Raw genomic sequence first — 20503 nt, forward strand, 5'->3', positions numbered from 1 at the left:
GGTTACTTAAATTCTGGCCCTGTGTGTGCACCATATTGAAAGAGCCCTTTGTCACATAACATCATGCCTTATAGGACTGTGTTATAGAAAACAATGATGTGCACTGTTTGTCAAGGACATGAATGTTATGGCTCAACTGTGTACTGTTTCTAAGCAATATAGAATTCTTCAAAAATTTGGTTATAAGTTTTTATAGTATATATATATTTTTTTTTTTTTTGCCAAAGATAAGTAGATTACATACCGTGTCCTACTTATCTTTGTCTTGATTTCCCATAACTGATATGTATTATCTTTATTCTTGGAAATATAACTAATGCTGATATTGATATTGGCCTTCCCTCATAGCTCAGTTGGTAAAGAATCCGCCTGCAATGCAGGAGACCCTGGTTGGATTCCTGGGTTGGGAAGATTCCCTGGAGAAGGGATAGGCTACCTGCTCCAGTATTCTTGGGCTTCCCTTGTGGCTCAACTGGTAAAGAATCTGCCTGCAATGTGGGAGACCTGGGTATGATCCCTAGGTTGGGAAGATCCCCTGGAGAAGGGAAAGGCTACCCACTCCAGTGTTCTGGCCAGGAGAATTCCATGGACTGTATAGTCCATGGTGTCACAAAGAGTCGGACACAACTGAGTGACTTTCACTTTCATATTGCTATTAATCCTAATATTAATCCAGATAATGAATACAAATTCAATAATAGCTAACATATACTGAGTGTTTGCTGTTCGCTAGTCTCTGTTCTAATTGCTTAATGTATTCCTAATGAGAACTATATGTTATCCTCATTTCAGAAGTGAGGAACCTGAGGAACAGAGAGGTTAAGTTAGTTGTCCAAATTCACACAGCTACTGGTTGGCAAAACTAGAGTTTGAACTGCCAGAATCTGTGCTTTTAACCACCACACATACTACTTCTTTACTTATCAGTGGTATTTCCATGCTCATTTTATTATAGAGAATTCCTGTAATAAATTTATTGCAGCAAATCTTCCTGTTTTTTTCAGCTTGCTAAACAGTCTTATATCTTAAAGACAAGCTGCTAGATAGTATTCTCATTTTCAGTGGTTATATGAAAGTTTAGTAAGTATTAAAAATTAATAGAGTGTGCTTATATGCACTGTGTAAAAGCTAGTGTTTATTGCTTCAAATGAAAATGATTACAAATTTAAGAATCCTAAATTAGTGCAAGTAATTTGTTGTGGAATAATGTTCAATAATGAAGCAATTATTAGGTAGTCTGAGAGCCTGTAATTTTTAATTTCTACCAAAAAGCTTGAGATAAATTTGGAAGTGTGTGGATTTTACCTTCAGTTGACCTTATAAATTAAACATTGCAATTGGATATTTTCTGGTGTTTTGATTTATGTTGAACTTTAAATAACCTCTCATGATTATAATTCACTGGAAATGTTTGACGTTAGCCAATTTTTGAACATTAGCCATGATATTGCCATTCTTGATACTTCTGAATTTTAGTGATTTAGCAGGTAAAATTTATTAACCAATAATTCTCGTCCCTCCTACACCCCATTCCTCAGTTCTCTCCCTTCCTGATATGGAAACCAAATTCAATTTTTGCCAAAGCAGATATTTTTGAAAGGCTTTGGGTTTATCTGAGACACTGAGAGAAAGAAAAATAGAAAGCATGATAGCACAGCCATTGAGAGGTAATTCATACATAAATTCATACATAAATACTGTTAGTAACACTTGAAGAACTCGTTTGAAAGACCAAAGATTGCTGATTTAAAAAAAATCATAAAAATATAACTCCCTATAAAAATTAACAGTGATTATTTTTTCTTAGAAGAAATGGGTTGTAAAACTTCAATAGTATAAATATGAATATAAAACATTGGGGTACTGCTGAAGTGAAGTGAAGTCGCTCAGTCATGTCCAACTCTTCGCACCCCATGGACTGTAGCCTACCAGGCTCCTCCCTCCATGGGATTCTCCAGGCAAGAGTACTGGAGTGGGGTGCCATTTCCTTCTCCAGGGGATCTTCCCTACCCAGGGATCAACTCCAGGTCTCCTGCATTCCAGGCAGAAGCTTTAACCTCTGAGCCACCAGGGAAGCCTGAGTCTTGGATATATTATTCCTTAGTATTTGTGAGAAAAATCTAGTGTGTAGTTTTTACCTGACTTACTCTATTAGATGAAATTCTTAAAAATTTTTTGAAAATTATTGGAAGGGAGTGTATACATTTTATGTATGTGTTTTTTTTTCCTTATGTGTGCAACATAATAACATTTGGTATGTATTAAAAGTGTTTTAAAAATAAGTAACATATATATAGTGTATAAAAATTCAAAGGTACGTAACGCTATCCTGTGATGGGTATACATACTTCTGACCATAATCCCTCACTTTTTATGTCCCAGATAAAAACTCCTGATTTTCTTGTCTGTCTTTCCAGAGATATTTTATACAGGTACAATTATATGGTGGTAGTTTTCTGATTGTTTAATGTTTTTTTTAATTTTTTAATGCATAAATAGAATATGTCATACAATCTTTCAGTACATTGCTTTTCCCCCTTCCATTATATGTTCTTGCATTTTAGAATTTATGTGCTAAGTCGCTTTAGTCGCGTCTCACTCTTTGCGACCCTATGGACTGTAGCCCACCTTTCTCCTCTGTCCGTGGGATTCTCTAGGCAAGAATACTGGAATGGGTTCCCATGCCCTCCTCCAGGGGATTTTCCTGACCCAGGGATCGAACACTTGTCTCTCTAGTCTCTTGCATTGGCAGGTGGGTTCTTTACTGCTAGTACCACCTGGGAAGCCCCTAGAGCTACCTCATATTTTTAAATGCCTGCATACTATATTATTGCTGTTGTGTAATCAGTTATTTAACCAAGCTCCTGTACTCAGTTGGGGGGTATTTCAAATGAGACTGTAGTGGATATCCTTATCATACTCTTTTATAAAAAATATGCAAGTATATCTTGTGATAAATTCCTAGAAGAGGAATTGCTCATCAAAAGAGCATTCATCCCTTAAATTTTGATACATTTTTACCAAACTGCTTGAACATAAATGTTTGTGAGACTCATGTACTTAGACCACTTAAAATTGATATCTACTGTAATTTCTTTGTTTAAATAATTTTAAAGTTATTTAAAGTGTAAGAAAGATAAAGTGTAAGTAGGTGCATAATTCATGGGTTTGCTAATGGTTTTCTACAATATAGACAGATTAAGTAATAGCAATATATAACTATCAACTTTGTTTTAACTTTATATTGTCAGTAATTAATTTATTGACCTTTATAGCTAAGAGATGGAGAAAGGAATGGCAACCCACTCCAGTATTCTTGCCTGGAGAATTCCAGGGACAGAAGAGCCTGGCAGACTACAGTCCATGGGGTTGCAAAGAATCAGACACGACTGAGCGACTAACACTTAAACTTACTTTCACGTGTAGCTAAGAGAGGGCATAAACTATTTATATTCAGACTATGATATTTTTTTTTAATCATTTATTTATTTTAATTTGGCTGCACTGGGTCTTAGTTGCTGCATGTGGGATCTAGCTCCTGGTCCAGGGATCGAACCCAGGCCCCCTGCATTGGGAGCGCAGAGTCTCAGCCACTGGACCACCAGGGAAGTCCCCAGACTATGATATTAATGCACCAAAATCTATTCTATTTTTTCCACCACTTTTAATCTTGTTATCAGAAGCTGGACTTTAAAAATGGAAGAAATTAAGGACTTAATATATGCAACAAGATTTGAGATTTTTGAGGGGCTTCCCTGTAGCTCAGCTGGTGAGATTTTGGGTGAATGCTGCTATCATTACATAGTCTTTAGTAACTTGTAGAAGCCCACTATCTTTATGTTCGTGCCAAGAGATTAGTTTATTGAATCTGGGGTATAGAATTTGATAGATATTGATATAATTTAAACATGTAGTAGTACCTATATTAGTAACATTAAAAAATCAGGTTCAAACCTGTACTGTTTCCAGAATCTAAAATATTCAGGATGGAAATATATTGTAAGTTGTTATACAGTTCCACTTTAATTAATGCTCAAGGAATCTTATAACGTGGCCACCAGGATCTGGTTTTGGGTCTTTTTTTTCTTTCTGTTTTTATCTTTTTTTTTTGTAAGGAACTCTGGATCTTATTCATCCATATAGGATTAAGATATTGGTACTAAGTAAAATGCAGTCAGTCTGCTCCTAATGGTAGTATCCGTGTTCTTGGAAATATCAATATATCCCACAGCCTACCGTTGAACAAACCATGCAGCTGCATTTAAAGGTCACTTTTGCTCAGTGGAACTTAGGACTGATAAAGACCCAATCTTTGCTCATCCTGATCCCTATCCACATTTATTTTTATTAACATCAAAGTACTGTAAGCTCCAGTGCCAACTGGGCTGAAGCTTTCTTTTCACAGAGGATTTGCTTCCTTCCCCTCTATGGGAAAGTTCCATATCCTTTAAATCATTTTAAGCTGCTTCATTTGAAAAATAATTCTTCATAGTGTGTTCATGGAGTGGATTGATTGTGGCTACTGGGGAAATTCTCTCATGGCTTAAAGATTGCTTTTCAAGCCTGCGAAGTGGGTGAATGAAGGGAGGCCACTCCTGGTGTGTGGAGTTTGTAGTGTGCTCAGGATGACGACTGACTCGCAAACACCACAGTGCAGCAAGACTAAAGGCATCAGGAGACCAGAAGCCACTTAATCAGAGATCAAAGAGGCTGTGTGTACATCAGCTTGAAATCCAGATAGTACAGATCAAAAGCTTGCCTTAGCAGGGCAGCTGCTGGGGGATGAAGTTAGCAGGAGGCCTTAAAGATCTTAAGTCAGGCCTGATGTTGAACTTTGCGGGAATTTCATGGCTCCTCTGGAATATGAATTTGGCAAAAAATCCCATTGTGTCTAACGGGGGAGAGAGAGAATAGAGGGCAGGCAGCAAATGCTTGTCAGCTGGATGGTGCTTTCTCAGAGGGTCATGCTCCTTTTCATAAATGTTTCTTAAGGACTCTTTCTGCGTTAATAGAAGGCATTGCTGAGGAGGAGGAGATTCTGAAAATGATACATTTGTTATATTACCTTTAGTGAGTGTTCTAGAAATGGCTGAATGATAAATATTAGTGTTTATGAAACGACTGTGAAAAGCTAAAATATAGGCATAAAGGTGCTCAGGTTTACTGCAATACCTGGTAAATATTTCTTTTCTATGAAATGCTCAAAACATTCCAGGAAGTTAGTGACTGTCAGTCTGACTTTGCATCTCTGTCTCCCATGTAACTAAAAACAGAACAATAACTTTTTTTTTTTCCCTGAAGTGGAAAAAGTTTGTCTAAAGAGAAAACTCAGCCTCTAGAGCTGTTTCATCACCAGTCTACCTCTATGTGTGGGTGTGTTTTGAAAGTTCCCGCTGGATTCTGATGTCAGTGTTGAGAACCATGCTAGTAGATGAAAGTCATAGCCCTTCCTAGAGTATGACAGAAGGGTGGAATCAGATCCACCAGCAGGTATTACGAACCTGTTTTCCTAAGGCATGGTGGTTTCTACTGTGCTGCCCTTTTTGTGGGTGTCATTTGGAGCTGGGCAATGGTCCAGAGAAGCCATGCTCTCCCAGTGAGGGCTGGACAGTGGTATTGCCTCCTTCTGGTACCAAAAGCCTAATTTGTTAATGAGGCATGAAAGGAGATCGTCTGCCTGATCTTGACATACCCCTTTCCAGGGCTCAAGTTTCGCTTACGGCAGTTCCCGCTGTGTTTTACTTTAATCAGGTATTATGTTCACCAGTATGCCACTGTGAACATAGCATCAGAAAGGACCAGGATTTGCCTTCTGGCTATGACATCCTCCTAGGACTTTGGACAAGCCTGTTAATCTTTCTTATATAATAATCTCTAAAATAGAAATAATATTTGCCTTTTAAAGCTGTAAAAACTAAATAAAAGATGTATATAAATGCCTACGTTTTTCTGGATATAAAATAATGTGTTCCTAGTTACTGAAAAATGATGATGATGATGATTCATAAAAATAAAGTCTAAGCATAGACTTGCTATACTTATTATTCATTATCTCCTTCCAAAAATTATTATTCATTTATGAACTGGTATGGGGATATAAAGATGAAAGGATCCACTTCCTTTCAAGATCTTATTTAACAAATGTATATGGGGCATCTCCTATACTAGGCATTGTTCCAGACACTGGGAATATAGAAATAAACAAAATAGGTAAGAGACCGTCTGTCCTTAGGGAGTTTAAATTCAACTGGGAGTAAAGAGACAGTGGATAATAAATGTATGTTAAAATAGAATGAAATAAACAGACTTTGGGACAATTCTCTATAATACATTATGATTTTGACAGTGGTAAGAGACTTGTGATAATTGTTTCTTAGGATCCAGAGAGGCCTCATGGGGAACTGGGGAACGCTTTGTACACAAACAGGTGGTAGGCACAGGAATGTCCTAGAATTGGTAACTTGGCCCTGCTTTCGGGTCTTTATTTTCTTTAGTAACTGTGAACTGTTTAATATCTATCTAAACTTTCACGTTTTATTCCTTTTAATGGAAAAAATCCTTTGAGAAATTTTCTAATATTTGTAAGATATGGCTGCCATTTCACATGATGATAATAATGGCCAGTAATTCTGTCCTGCTTACACATACTGGTTTAATTATCTCTATAGCACCTTGAGGCACATCCTACAAACATCCTCATTTTATAGATGAGGAACTTGATGACAGGAGGCTAAGGAATTTGCTCAGGATCATCCAGTTAGTAAGCAGTGGAGCTGGGCTCCCAAATCTGTGGCCCAGCAATGTGAAAGTATGGCTTTTAGACCAGAAACAACACTGGTTCTTCATAATGGTGGCTTCAGTGAAAGATGATAAAAGTTTCTAATTCTCTTTCCAGGGAGAAACATTTAGTACGGTCCCGGAAGGGTGACTTCACATTTCCCTGAACCCTTGTGGTCTCTTGCTCTTACTCCTCTTATCTAACCAAGCTCTTTAAAGACCCAATGGCCATTCACTGCCAGAGAGTAGAAACTGTGCATGTTTTACCTTATGTTTCCTAGTAGGACTCCTTACTGTTTCTCTGGTGTGGTTTCAAAGTTGGCAAAGTTTTGTTCTGCATATCCCAGAGTGCTGGTTGCCCTTTCAAGGACTGAAAAAAAAAAGATCACAGAATCTTTTCTAAAGAACGGAAAGCATCCTGTGTCCTTTGATGGTGGTTGTCAAAGAAGCTCACAGGGTAGAGATGGCTCCTGTCTTTCAGTATCTGCTTTAAGGAGGAGTGAGGGCTAAGGAGCCCATGCTGCCTTGAGCCTCCCTTCAGGTACAGAGGTCTGTGTATCTGGAGAGTAGGAGGTCAACGCTTCACTGTCATGTATTAACATGTAAGTGTATTATCAGGGATGGTTTAGCAAGAGCCTCCCTTCAGGTGCAGAGGTCTGCATATCTGGAGACTGTGAGGTCAACACTTTGTTGTCATGTATTAAAATGTAAGGGTAATTAATACCAGGGATGGTTTAGCAATTGATAGCACTGTTGGGCTAAAGCACACATGCTCAGTTGAATTTAGAAGGCAGTAGATAAGACAGTAATTGTTAAGTCCTCAAACACATATGTCCAATCAACTTCTTTTCCATCATCTTCCTGCTAAACAGTAATAAAAGGAGTTACAGCAAGAATAAGAGTAAAAGCACTTATGAAGTGATTACTGTGGGCTTTCCAAGTCCTTAATCATGCCTTATCTCATTTAATGCCTTAAATAACTATGAAATCTGTATTATTGTCATTTCCACTTACAATGAAAAACTCAAGTCTGAGAGATTAAACAGTTTGAACAGTATCACTCAGCTGGTATCTGTAACTGTTTAGCTTACGCTGAGAGTAATTTGTTTGGAAAATTAAAATAAATTTCAAAACTAATACTTTAAAAAAGCTTTTAAAAGTTTTCTGTGTCTATACTTTTCCAGCATCATAATAACTTTCAACTAATATAGTTTTTCTCTAGAAGATAATAGGATATCAGTTTCAGTTCAGTTCAGTCGCTCAGTCATGTCTGACTCTTTGCGGCCCCATGGACTGTAGCACGCCAGGCTTCCCTGTCCATCACCAACTCCAGAAGCCTGCTCACACTTATGTCCATCAAGGGATGTATCTTATTTATAAATTCATTTTCTTCTAAAATTTTTTTTGGGTAAAATACACATAACATAAAATTTACCATCTTAATTTTTAAGTGTATAGTTCAGTTGTGTTAGGTATATACACATTTCAACTAGTGTTACTTTAAAAAATATTTTAATTTATTTTTTAATTTATTTTTGGCTGTGCTGGGTGTTCATTGCTGTGTGGACTTTTTTTCTAGCTGTGCTGAGCAGGGGCTATTCTCTAGTTTCAGTGCATGGGTTCTCATTGTGGTGCTTTCTCTTGTTTCAGAGCATGGGCTCTACGGTGCATGGGTTTTAGTAGCTGTGGCACATGGCCTCAGTAGCTGTGGCTCCCCAGCTTTAGAGCACAGGCTCAATCGTTGTGGCACATGGGCTTAGTTGCTCTGTGGCATGTGAGATCTTCCCAGATCAGGGATCAAATCTGTGTCTCTTGCATTGGTAGACAGATGTAATGTAGTTAAAATAGAGGGTGTGACTTTGTCCTTGAGTACTACCATCAGCCTGGTGGAATCCCAGCCATTTCAGCCAAGTGATGGTGGGGCTTTGAGATAAAGGATAGCTGTGTGGTTCATTTTGTTTTGTTTTCCTTACTAAATAGTAGAATTCCTGGGCCAGAAGTGAATAGTAAATATATAAACAATTACAGCATGATATAAAATTTTCAAAAGATGAGATATCCAGAGACAATATTTTGTATCCAAGGAGAATACCAACTAGGAGATTAAGAAGGAAAAAGGTAAAGTCACGGGGCTCTGCTTGAATCAATTAAATTGTTATGATGTTTAAAATAGATATTTAAAATGTGAAACTATACAGAATAAAATGATGTGCAAGCCCATGTATTTTTTCCTCTATTTTAGATTGTATGTTGATCTTTTAGCAAGTTGCTCTGTCCACTTCTCTCCTAGTGCTCTTTTAATTGCCTTGTGTGCTGTGCTTACTGTGCTGCTCAGGGACTGTTTCAGTCTACGTATGATGCGTGGAAAAATCTATTCTTAATGTCTAAGAGTATTTAGGAAGTAATAAGACACAAGGAGCCAGGAACCATATCAGTTTAATTTATCTTGAGTGCACTGAAAGTATTTTGTGGGCACTTATATTTTGAATGTGATGGTATTGTGGTAATTGGTATGATTAGTGTACAACTTGGCTATATTATAAAATAGTAAAAAATGGGGTTAGATTCTGATAAGATAGCATAGTCATTATTCATTAGAATCATTTGGTTATTGCCTTGCATTCACTATAAATCCATTTCTTTCTCTTTCCTAAAAGTAAATGCTTAGCTTATTGGTCAAGCAGAAGATGCTCTTTTAGTGTAATTAATTACCTCCTGTTATCTTAAACCAGAACTATGCTAGTGATTTTAATTCAACTAATAGTCTCTAACGTGTCTTTTGTTGCTATCAAGAAATGGTAAAAAAAAGTTGTTCTAATATTCATCTTATAAAAAAGAGCACATGTAAATATTTTGTTGTATCTTTTGTTTTGATGGTGGAATACTCAAGGAAGTTAGAGATTGCATAGTTAAGCAGCATTTTTATGAGTTCTTCAAAGACATTACTAACTACATTTATTCCATGTTTGTGACCAAAGTGTAGTCTTTTCCATTGCTGATTCTGTGTTTTGAATTAACTTCTGTCATTCCCTACTTTTTATAGTGGTTTTGTGACTGTTTTGGTAGAAATTAGTAACAAATTTGACTCAAGCTATCCTGTCAAATTTAGTTATAGTATTTAGGAGTTGGGGAAATGGATCACAACTGTCACGTATCCAACTTTCCCATTTTACAATTAAGGAAACTGATACAGAGAAATCAAGAACTTGTGAAATTGTACACAGTCAGGCTGGGGGCTCAAAACTTGTTGCTTGACTTCTAATACACACCCATTCTACCACTAGCGAATTGAATGGCTGTTTTCACTGTCTTTTCTTTATCTATATTTTCTTCTTTTTAGAAGAATGTTTGGATTCCTGTTTCCTGACTGACATTGGTCACTGGAAATTTTAATTCACAGCAGCTGTACATCAGAGCTCCTGCAGATCACTATTTTTTCATTAAGATCTACACATCTCTGTGTGTGTGCGTGTGTAAAAGAATCTTTGCTTTGCCCTTCTTTACACTCGATTCCTTCTTCTGCCTACTTCTACTATGAAATAGCTGGCTGTCTTGTTTTTAACCTTAATGGTTTCTTTCTGTGTTCTCCATTTCAGTAACTTCCTTGAGATTTAGCTGTTAACTCACTTCGATTTTAACTTACTACTCTTTGGTTCAAAAAAGTATTACCACGTTTAAGAGTATAGTCTTCAGACCTAGAACAAATTCATAGAGACAGAAAAAAGAATAGCGGTTACCAGGAACTGGGTATTGGGTGGCCGGCGGGGGGCGGGTAGGCGGGAATAGAAACTCATTTAATGGGCGTGGCGTTTCAGTTTGGGAAGATAAAAATGTTCTGGGGTTGAATAGTGGTGACAGTAGTTCAGCCATGTGGATGTACTTGCCACTGAACCGTACACTTGAAAATGGTTAAAATGGTACATTTTATGTTATGTGTTTTATTTATATATTTATTTATTTTTGGCCGTGCTGGGTCTTGGTTGCTGCGGGGCTGTTCCCTAGCTGTGGTGCACAGCCTTCTCGCTGCGGTGGCTTCTCTTGTTGCAGAGCACAGGCTCTAGGACATGCAGGCCTCAGTAGTGGCTGCGCGTGGGCTCAGGAGTTGTTGCTCCCAGGCTCTAGAGCACAGGCTCCGCAGTTGTGGCGCATGGGATTAGTTTCTCTGCAGCGTGTGGGATCTTCCTAGACCAGGGATCAAACCCATGTCTCCTGCGTTGGCAGGCACATTCTTTACTATTGAGCCACCAGGGAAGCCCCGTGTTATATATTTCAATACAATAAAAGGTAGTAAGTCAAAAAAGAAATGAGTATACCCTTCCAGAAACAAGTATTTGTCTCCTTGCTACTTTCATAGTTTTCTCTCAGTTGACCATTATTTAGTTGGAGCAATTCTCTTATCAAATAGTGTGTGCTAGCTGCCTTGTGTTATCCAGAAATTAATGTATGTAGAGACTTCCAAATAATCCTTGAGACACAATTCCTCACCCTAATGTGAGTACTTGTTTATGGAGTAAAATTCAGTAGCCTGATTCTGTAATAATGTCACCACAATAGTGAATTCATAGGTTAGGAGATCTGATTCGTAGAGCACTTTCTGTCTCACAGTTGTCTGAAGCTGTTTTCCTGGTCATTCTTTGGACTCATTTCCTTTTGGTGAAGGACTCCTGTAAAAGAGGAGAGCACGTGTTTTGGTGTGGTGAACTATCAGCACACAGCTGTAGTGACGTAGGTACTATGTTTCTCCTCATGAGTTTACTATCGGCCAGCTTTGTATTTTATTTTACCTAGTTGACAGTAAGTGTGAACGTTATCTGAGGTAAATAATTTTTACACAAAATAAACTATGGCCTATGTCTTTGCCATCCTATTGTGGTCTCTACATTCTTATTCCATTATTTAATGTTTTAAAAAATTTGATCCATCACCCGGGGTGGATTTTTCAAACAAGAAGAACAACCCCAGATTTATCCTTTGTTTTGCATTCGTGTAGTTAAGTCATTGTTACCCCTTGATTTTTGTTTTCCTTCGTTGGAGTAATATCACAAACATGTAAAAGTTGAATGTCAGAAGTGTCCTTGGTTTATATCTTTTATTCCTGTTTTTCTAAAAAATGCCTCTTACTGAGGCATTGGCCAGTTTATTCAACGTGAGCACTTTTCTTCTCGTTTGTTTCCTCTGTCTCTTTTTTATGTAACATTTCCTGCTTCGTGCCTTTCCACTGAGTTTGCCTTGGTTACTTGCTTGTGTCCATTGTTTTAGTTTTGGAGCACCTTTAAGGAGAGCGCTCTCTACCTCTTCTGCCTGATACCCTTGTCTCTGAGAGAGCCCAATTCCAACTGAACCACCCCTGTACGGTGCTGTAGTTTATGTGAACTCCAGTCTCTTTGATCTATGGGAATGTATACAAATATTCATATAATACATTTTTATAGACACTTCAAAACTTTGAATTCCATCCATTCGGTCGTAATGGTTGTCACATGTTTGTATGTATTCACCTGTAAATGTTCTTAGCTCACCAAAGGAATGGATTCTTGAGAACCTAAATGTAAATTAACATTGGCAAGGTGCTTCTTTGGTGGTCCAGTGGTTAAGACTCTGCCTTGCGACAGAGGGGACACAGGTTGGGGAACTAACGCCTCACATGCTGCGAACAGCTAAGCTTGCCTGCTGTAACTACTGAGGCCTGCATGCTGTGGAGCCTGCATGCCACGACTTGTGAAACCGAGCACCGCAACTAGAGTACGTGTGCCCCAGTGAAGTTCCCACACGCTGCAACCAAGACTCCACAGGGTCAAAGAAATAAATAAATTAAAAAATAAAATCAGCAAGCGCATGTTTAACTGTCTACGTAGGCACCCTGTACATGCTGTGCATTCTTTCGACTAACTACCAACATATAAACCTCTGGTGGTCAAGTAGGGTATTTAAGGGGCTCAGTTTTATACACTTTGGCAAGGTAATAATAAATATATGTTCTAACAATTTACTTTTTCTCAGCATTCATTCATTCAGCAAATGCTTATATTAAGAAGCTGTATCTCATAAGTGGCTAAAAGCATAAACTCTGGAGCTTAACTGGCTGGTTTAAATTCTGGTTCTATTACTTACCAATTGTGTGTTTTGGTTATTTATTTTTCCTCTGTCTTAGTATTTTCATCTGCAAAGTAGGAATGATAATGGAACCTACCTCACGTTGCTGTGAGGATTAAATTGATTCAAAGATTTAAGATATTTAAGTCATGCCTGGTGGCATGGCAAGAGCTCAGTAAGGGTTAAGAGTTGGTTGTTACAAATGATGGGATGTGGCCTTTGCCTTTGGTGTACTTACAGTCCAGCAAAGAGTATGAAACTAAATAGATTCAGTCATTTGATGTTTTCAGCTATTATTCAGTCCCTTCTATGTGGCAGGCTCTGTAGTCAGCCCTGGGAATAAAATAGCAATAAGCAAACATATCCTTGTACTCATGAAGCTTATTTTTAGTAGGGAAGACAGTTAAAATAATTCCAGTAAAATGTCAAAAGAGTTGTAATAGGAAAAAATGCAACATGCTGTGGATACATCTAGCAGGAGGGCCTTACTTATTCTAAAAGGTCAGGACAATAAGGAAACTATATTATGAAAAATGCTGTAAGGGAAGGTCTTTTTTAGGTTTAGAGATATTCAGAGTAGGAAGTGCTTGAGTCTTCTTTGGAAGATCTGGGAAAGCTGCTCATTGGAGGAAACATGTGAGCTGACTCTAGTGGCAAAGGTACGGATAAGGGCAGTGGGGCGGGGAAAGCATTTCTGGCCGATGGAATGGTTTGCAGAATGTCATGAAGCATGTCAGTGCCTTTCACAGTCCTGAACTTCAGTAGTTCTGGATTGTTGGGACAGTGTGTGGGGCAAATGAAGGGGGCAGTGGTATACGTGGGAGGATCAAAGGGAGATCTGACGAAAGTGGGAATCTGAAGGAATTTCTCTGCCAAAGAGTTAGCACTTTATTCTGAAGGCAGTGGAGTCATTGAAGTGCTTTATGCAGAGGAGGAATTGCAATCCCATTTTTACCTTTAAAAATCATTAGTTTGTCTTTGTAAACAATAGACTGAAGCGGGTAAGACTGGAGGCAGGTAGACCTTTGGGGAGACTGAAGCAGTTGCATAGGCAAGAAGTAACGAGAAGCAGAAATGAAGAGGATCGGATAGAAGAGACAGAAGATCAAATTAATATGCCTTAGGTAGCAACTCGGTGAAGGGGCGAGGGAGAGCAAGTGAGTGCTTGGGCGTATGGCAGTGCCACTCAGGGACTATGGGAGAAGAGGTGGTTGTCACCTTGGATTTCCTCCAACATTGAAACATCCTGTGTTTATAACTATCAAACATTAGAATCACTTCAAGAGACCTCAAAAATCCTCATACGCACTTTTCTTCAGGCACTTTTATTCGCCTGCAAGACAGAGCAGTTGGATTGGTTCTCTGTGGATTTCATAGCTCAGTAGTGAGAAGTCAGGTTAGAGCTCCTATCTTCCCGTGCAGCATTCTGATGAAAGTTGGTTGTGCCTAGTGGATTTGTAGGGAATGACTTTCATAAATGGTTGAGTTAAAGCAAATATATGAGATACTGTTAGAACATGTGTAAGAATATAAGGGTTTTGAATAAATAGGAAAAAAACATCAGAGGAGGAGATGGCTTGCCTAGTAGAGGATGTATCTTGTCTTCTGTGGTTGGTATTTAGTGCCCCCTATTGGCTGTTTAGTTTAAAGCAACACCTTGATTATTGAATATGATGTTCCTTGCAGTGTTATTTACCAAAATAAGAAAAATCAGAGATTTTAAGATTATGATAAAAGGTGATAAAATATGATAGGGGCCTGAAAAAGATCTGGATAGAGTCTAGGAGTTGGGTAGAGTGTCTTGAGAAATGTCTTTATAACATTTTGTTGTATTTAACATGGGTATGATATTATAGTGTGTATTTCCAGAAAACAGACTTTCTGATGAGAAGCAACTTGGTTTTAAAGCATATTGTATGTGGCAAAGCGTTAAGAATAGTAGCTGCCCTGGTAGGCAGTGACAGCTGCTGTTTTTCCATAGAGTGGCCACTACATGTGATAACCATGAAGGGAAATGACTGTTACTCGTTAAAGCAACTCCATTCAGCTACTTGAGAAATCACGTGGTCAGAGAACTCGTCACAGAAAATAAAGTGGTGATTATCCATAATGGGGTATCACCAGAAGTGGGTGGCTTGTCTTTTTATAAGTGACAAGGAAGCTGCCGTTGGGTTCTCTCCTCCAGGAAAAGGAGTAGTGGGTTAGACTTAGTGTTCAGGATAACTGGGAAGTCCAAGCCTGGATAAATTTTAGTAAGCAAGCACACCTGATAATACTTTGTGGTTGAAAGACGGTTGCATTTTGTAGAAATAAGTGCTCACCGTGATTTTTCTGTAAAGGAAATCTAAAATCTATTTTCTCTTTCCATTATTTCCTGGTTAATCTTCCTTTGAAATGTTTCTAATTATCATTTCAACTGGATTGCATCTTGAAAACCAGTTCACCTATTTATTTGGCTTAAAAATAGTACTTTCTGATTAGGTGTTATATGAAACTACAGAGATGGCTTACACTACCAAGTGAAATCATTTATTTGCTTTTGGTATATTTTACTGTTGCAATTTTCTCTGAGAAAGTTTAGTAATTATTGATAAGAAGTGATGCTAGCTGCTTTCTGTGCATTTCATGAGGGGAATAAGCTATTATGTAGTTTCCCTTCCCCCCCAATAAAAAAGCCTTCCATCAAAAACTGACATCCTAAATGAAGGACATAATGGTACAGCTTATTTATTAGCGTGTCAAACTTAAAATGTAATGGTTTCATATTTCAGAATGAAAAAGTGTGTTGTGATTCATGGTTGTCGGTGACAAAACAGACAGCTCTTTTACATTACTGCACTGATTGCCGCTGATAAACCACTGTACTTTTTTTTGTGTATTTCTTTCTGTTTTCTTCTTATGCAATAGCTCCCTCTACTTGAAAATATTGGTGTAATTATAGTTTAACACTGTACTTTATTAGTGAGTTCCCATGACTATTTTTACTTCCAATCCTCTTAATAAGTATGTGGTGTTATACAACAGAGTATATTAGAAATTTACCAGGGATCTCTTGACTTGGGAGTGGAAACTCAAGGCTTAGTTAAGGAAAGTAAAATAAATTGTTTGAAGGCATTTTTCAAGGGATTAGCTCTGTAGCCTTTGTTGATTTAAATGTGGTATATTTGGTTAAGATTCCATGCAGAATTGAAAATAAGCCTCGATGTCTACAATAGAAAGGTATAGAAAACTGCCACAGAAAACTTCAAAGGAACCATCAGCCACTTCAAACAGACATAGCCTGGAACATGGCAAATTCTCACTTTTGTGATTTCAAAGTCTTGCAATTCTAACACAAAAGGTGGTAGTTGTTACTTTCTCAGGAGGGGTTTAATAGAAACTAGCAGTAGTAAAATCTCACGTTACTGCTTCTTGCCTGTATGGAACAGTATGTGCGTAATGAAACAGTAGGAGCAAAGTACATAAGCCAAGCAAGTGATGGGTTTGTTGTAAGGAATAATTGAATTAATGATTGTCAAGCACTTAGAACACAGTCTGACACATAGTAAGTGCTATATACCAGTACTGAATAAAATAAAAAATGATAGTGTGGCTATAAACCAGTTCATTAGCCAAATTTATTTATAGAGTTGTAGTGTTATTTTCTGTGCTTAATGAAAAGAAATAGGGGGCCCTCCCAATGGATGAGGGCCCTCCCAATAAAACATTGGTTTTATTCATGAATTGATATTCATTTTCTCTATATTAGAATAGTTTTTACCTCAGTTCAGTTCAGTCGCTCTGTCATGTCCGACTCTGCGACATCATGAATTGCAGCACGCCAGGCCTCCCTGTCCATCACCAACTCCCGAAGTTCACTCAGACTCATGTCCATCGAGTCAGTGATGCCATCCAGCCATCTCATCCTCTGTCGTCCCCTTCTCCTCCTGCCCCCAATCCCTCCCAGCATCAGAGTCTTTTCCAGTGAGTCAACTCTTTGCATGAGGTGGCCAAAGTATTGGAGTTTCAGCCTCAGCATCAGTCCCTCCAATGAATACCCAGGGCTGATCTCCTTCAGAATGGACTGGTTGGATCTCCTTGCAGCCAAGGGACTCTCAAGAGTCTTCTCCAACACCACAGTTCAAAAGCATCAATTCTTCAGCACTCAGCTTTCTTCACAGTCCATCTCTCACATCCATGCATGACTACTGGAAAAACCATAGCCTTGACTAGATGGACCTTTGTTGGCAAAGTAATGTCTCTGCTTTTCAATATGCTATCTAGGTTGGTCATAACTTTTCTTCCAAGGAGTAAGCGTCTTTTAATTTCATGGCTGCAATCATCATCTGCAGTGATTTTGGAGCCCAGAAAAATAAAGTCTGCCATTGTTTCCACAGTTTCCCCATCTATTTCCCATGAAGTGATGGGACCAGATGCCATGATCCTTAGTTTTCTGAATGTTGAGCTTTAAGCCAACTTTTTCATTCTCCTCTTTCACTTTCATCAAGAGGCTTTTTAATTCATCTTCACTTTCTGCCTAAGGGTGGTGTCATCTGCATATCTAAGGTTATTGATATTTCTCCCGGCAATCTTGATTCCAGCTTGTGTTTCTTCCAGTCCAGCATTTCTCATGATGTCATCTGCATATAAGTTAAATAAGCAGGGTGATAATATACAGCCTTGACGTACTCCTTCACCTAGGGGTATCTATACCATGTCTTAATTTTAGGTTATATTATTTTTAAACATACTTTTGAAATGCAGTGATATATGCCGTGGTTTTCATTTCTTTTTGGAATTTAAATGATTTAGTGAGAAGATTTTATACTGGTCAAGTGCTGAAGAAAGGAATGTCATTTCCCATAATACACTTCTCTTGGAACTTACCTGGTGCCCAAGAACGATAATACATGGGCTTGTTTTAGGTCCATAGTATGACTGTGCTTCAGGATGTCACAGTCTTTCCCAACTCTTTCTACATCTTTTATGCTGTGTCGTTAGTTACTCAGTCATGTCCAACTCTTTACGACCCCATGGACTGTAGCCCACCAGGCTCTTCTGTCCATGGAATTTTCCAGGTAAGAATACTGAAGCAGGTTGCCAGTTCCTACTCCAGGGAATCTTCCCAACCCAGGGATTGAACCTGTGTCTCTTCCCTAGACCTTTTGTGATCCAACAAAATATTAATTACCACAATTTTTAAAAAGAAATTTGTATATATTGAGCACTAACTCATACATACAACTAAAATTGTTAAGTTTATATCTTTATTTTGATACAAGCTGATATTTTTGTGGCTGTATAGAGTGCTATTTGAATAGATTCTGTCTCTGGAAGAATACCACCAGAATACTGGACACATAAAGTAGATAGTCAGATATACCCTTTTCTGTTGAGCTCTGCTGTATTGCACTTTGTAGATATTTCATTTTTTACAAACTGAAGGTTTGTTAATAACCCTGTGTCATTAGATGATGGTTAGCATTTTTTAGTGATAAGGTATTTTCAATTAAGGTATAACTTTTTTTTAAAACATAATGCTACTGCACTCTCAGTAAAGAGAGTGTAGTATAGTGTAAACTTAACTTTTATGTGCACTGGGGAAATGAAAATATTCACGTGACTCGCATGATTGTGATAGCTGCTTTATTATAGTGGTCTGGAACCAAATGCACAATATCCCTGAGGTGTGCACATACATGTCTTAAGGCTGTATATTTGTTTTTACAGGACTGACTCATCTTTCTCATTTCGCTTGATCTTTAGGACCCCTTAGATCCCACCAGATCAGTGATTGTGATCCGCTCCCTGGTGCCGGATGGTGTGGCAGAAAGAGGTGGAGGACTATTACCTGGTGACCGTCTGGTCTCCGTCAATCAGTACTGTTTGGATAACAGCACACTTGCTGAAGCTGTGGAAGTGCTGAAAGCTGTGCCACCGGGCACTGTGCGCCTTGGCATCTGTAAACCTTTGGTGGTAAGTGTCGAATTTTGTTAATATAGGAAATGATAATACTGTAATAGTTAAAACATGGGGATTTTGCAGACAAATTCATCTGGCCTGAAATCTCTGTTCCTCTGCATATTACATATGTGTCCTTGTGCAAGTTACCTAATGTCTGTGACTTAAATGCTCAGAAAAAGTAATGTCTACATCATAGGATTTTGAGGATTAAAGATGATATTTATTAAGTGCTTAGCACATTACATACTAGCTGCCAGCATTACTAGTCCAACTACTACTACTTTTATCTTCATACCTTTGGCACAGAATTCTAAGTTCTCACTGCATTCCATATGACATAAATTAAAATAAGCCTGTTTATGTGTTTTGACTTTCATTTGGGCACAATGTCAGAATGGTTCAGTAAGTTGAAATCAGTTAACCATTATCATTTTAATGATATAGCAATGAAGTCATAATATGATTTTCTAACCATCAGAGTGCCTCGTAACCCCTAGCATCTAAACTCTGGTTTGGTTAAGCCACCCTGAAGTCATCTTATTGTTTAATCTCATGTACTAGGTCAGATCACTGTTTCTTTTTCTTTCTTTTTACTTTTGCAACTTCCCTAGATCACTGTTTCTGACTGAAGTATTATTAGTTATGGTGCTATTGAGGTTCCCCAGTGCTCCACTTAAAAAAAATACTGGTTGATAATTGGTATTGAAGTATTATTGACTGCTAACTTTATGTCAGTCAGTACTGTAAGCTCTTTATACACATTAGTTTAATCATCACAAAAGCTTTAAGAGGAGGTAGTCCTCTTATTACCATCATGACAGATGCATTAGTTCAGACATAGAGTTGAGTAACTTATCCAAGATGATATAACTAGTTAGGGGCAGGGTTGAAATACGAACTCGGCAGAGTGGCTTCAGACCCTGTGTTCTTAGTCACAATGCTGTATATTCCTGTTTTAATTTGTTGTCACTAGTTCAGTTTCACGCAGCGTGTCTGAAACAGATACCGTGATTGTAACAATAGAGTGTTGGACTGGATTTCAAGAAATCTTGGCTCTATTTCTAACTTTGCTGCAAGTTAGCTCAGTGGACCTCAATTCACCCATATGACAAAGACATAAAAATCACCTTGAAGATGTTTAAAATGCAGTTTCCCAGGTCCTGCTCTCAGAGATTCTGATTTGGTGGTTCTCAGATTCTCAGGAATCTGCCTCATGTGAGTCACCATTGTATTTCTGATGCAGAATTTTGTACTTTGAGAAACACTGTACCAGTAATTTGGTCATAGGTACCCTACTTTTCTCGGAGAAGGCAATGGCAACCCAGTCCAGTACTCTTGCGTGGAAAATCCCATGGACAGAGGAGCCTGGTAGGCTGCAGTCCATGGGGTCTAAGAGTCGGGCACGACTGAGCGACTTCACTTTCACTTTTCACTTTCATGCATTGGAGAAGGAAATGGCAACCCACTCCAGTGTTCTTGCCTGGAGAATCCCAGGGACGGGGGAGCCTGGTAGGCTGCCGTCTATGGGGTCGCACAGAGTCGGACACGACTGAAGCGACTTAGCACCGAAGCCTATTTTTTCATTTCTGAAAGACTGAAAAAGACTAGAGAACCGATAAGATCATTCTTAACTCTAAAAGTTCCTTTATTCTGTGAAATATATTAGTATACTATAGGCTTCCCTGCTGGC

The 20503-nt window shown here is 38.3% G+C and overlaps 1 protein-coding gene across 13 annotated transcripts in view; it reads left to right on the forward strand.

Annotated features, from left to right (window-relative positions):
* PATJ (PATJ crumbs cell polarity complex component) overlaps nt 1-20503 on the forward strand; it is a 389086-nt gene that overhangs the window by 93119 nt on the left and 275464 nt on the right. For all 13 annotated transcript variants that reach the window (XM_086394286.1, XM_086394288.1, XM_086394293.1 and 10 more), the window contains one exon: nt 18616-18825. In XM_086394286.1, coding sequence (XP_086250412.1) covers nt 18616-18825 — 210 coding nt within the window. The remainder of the gene's footprint in view (nt 1-18615; nt 18826-20503) is intronic.

Source organism: Bos grunniens, chromosome 3, assembly GCF_055505025.1.
Source record: "Bos grunniens cultivar Pamir isolate PY7600 chromosome 3, Bosgru_T2T1.0, whole genome shotgun sequence".
In the NCBI taxonomy this organism is placed as follows: Eukaryota; Metazoa; Chordata; class Mammalia; order Artiodactyla; family Bovidae; genus Bos; species Bos grunniens.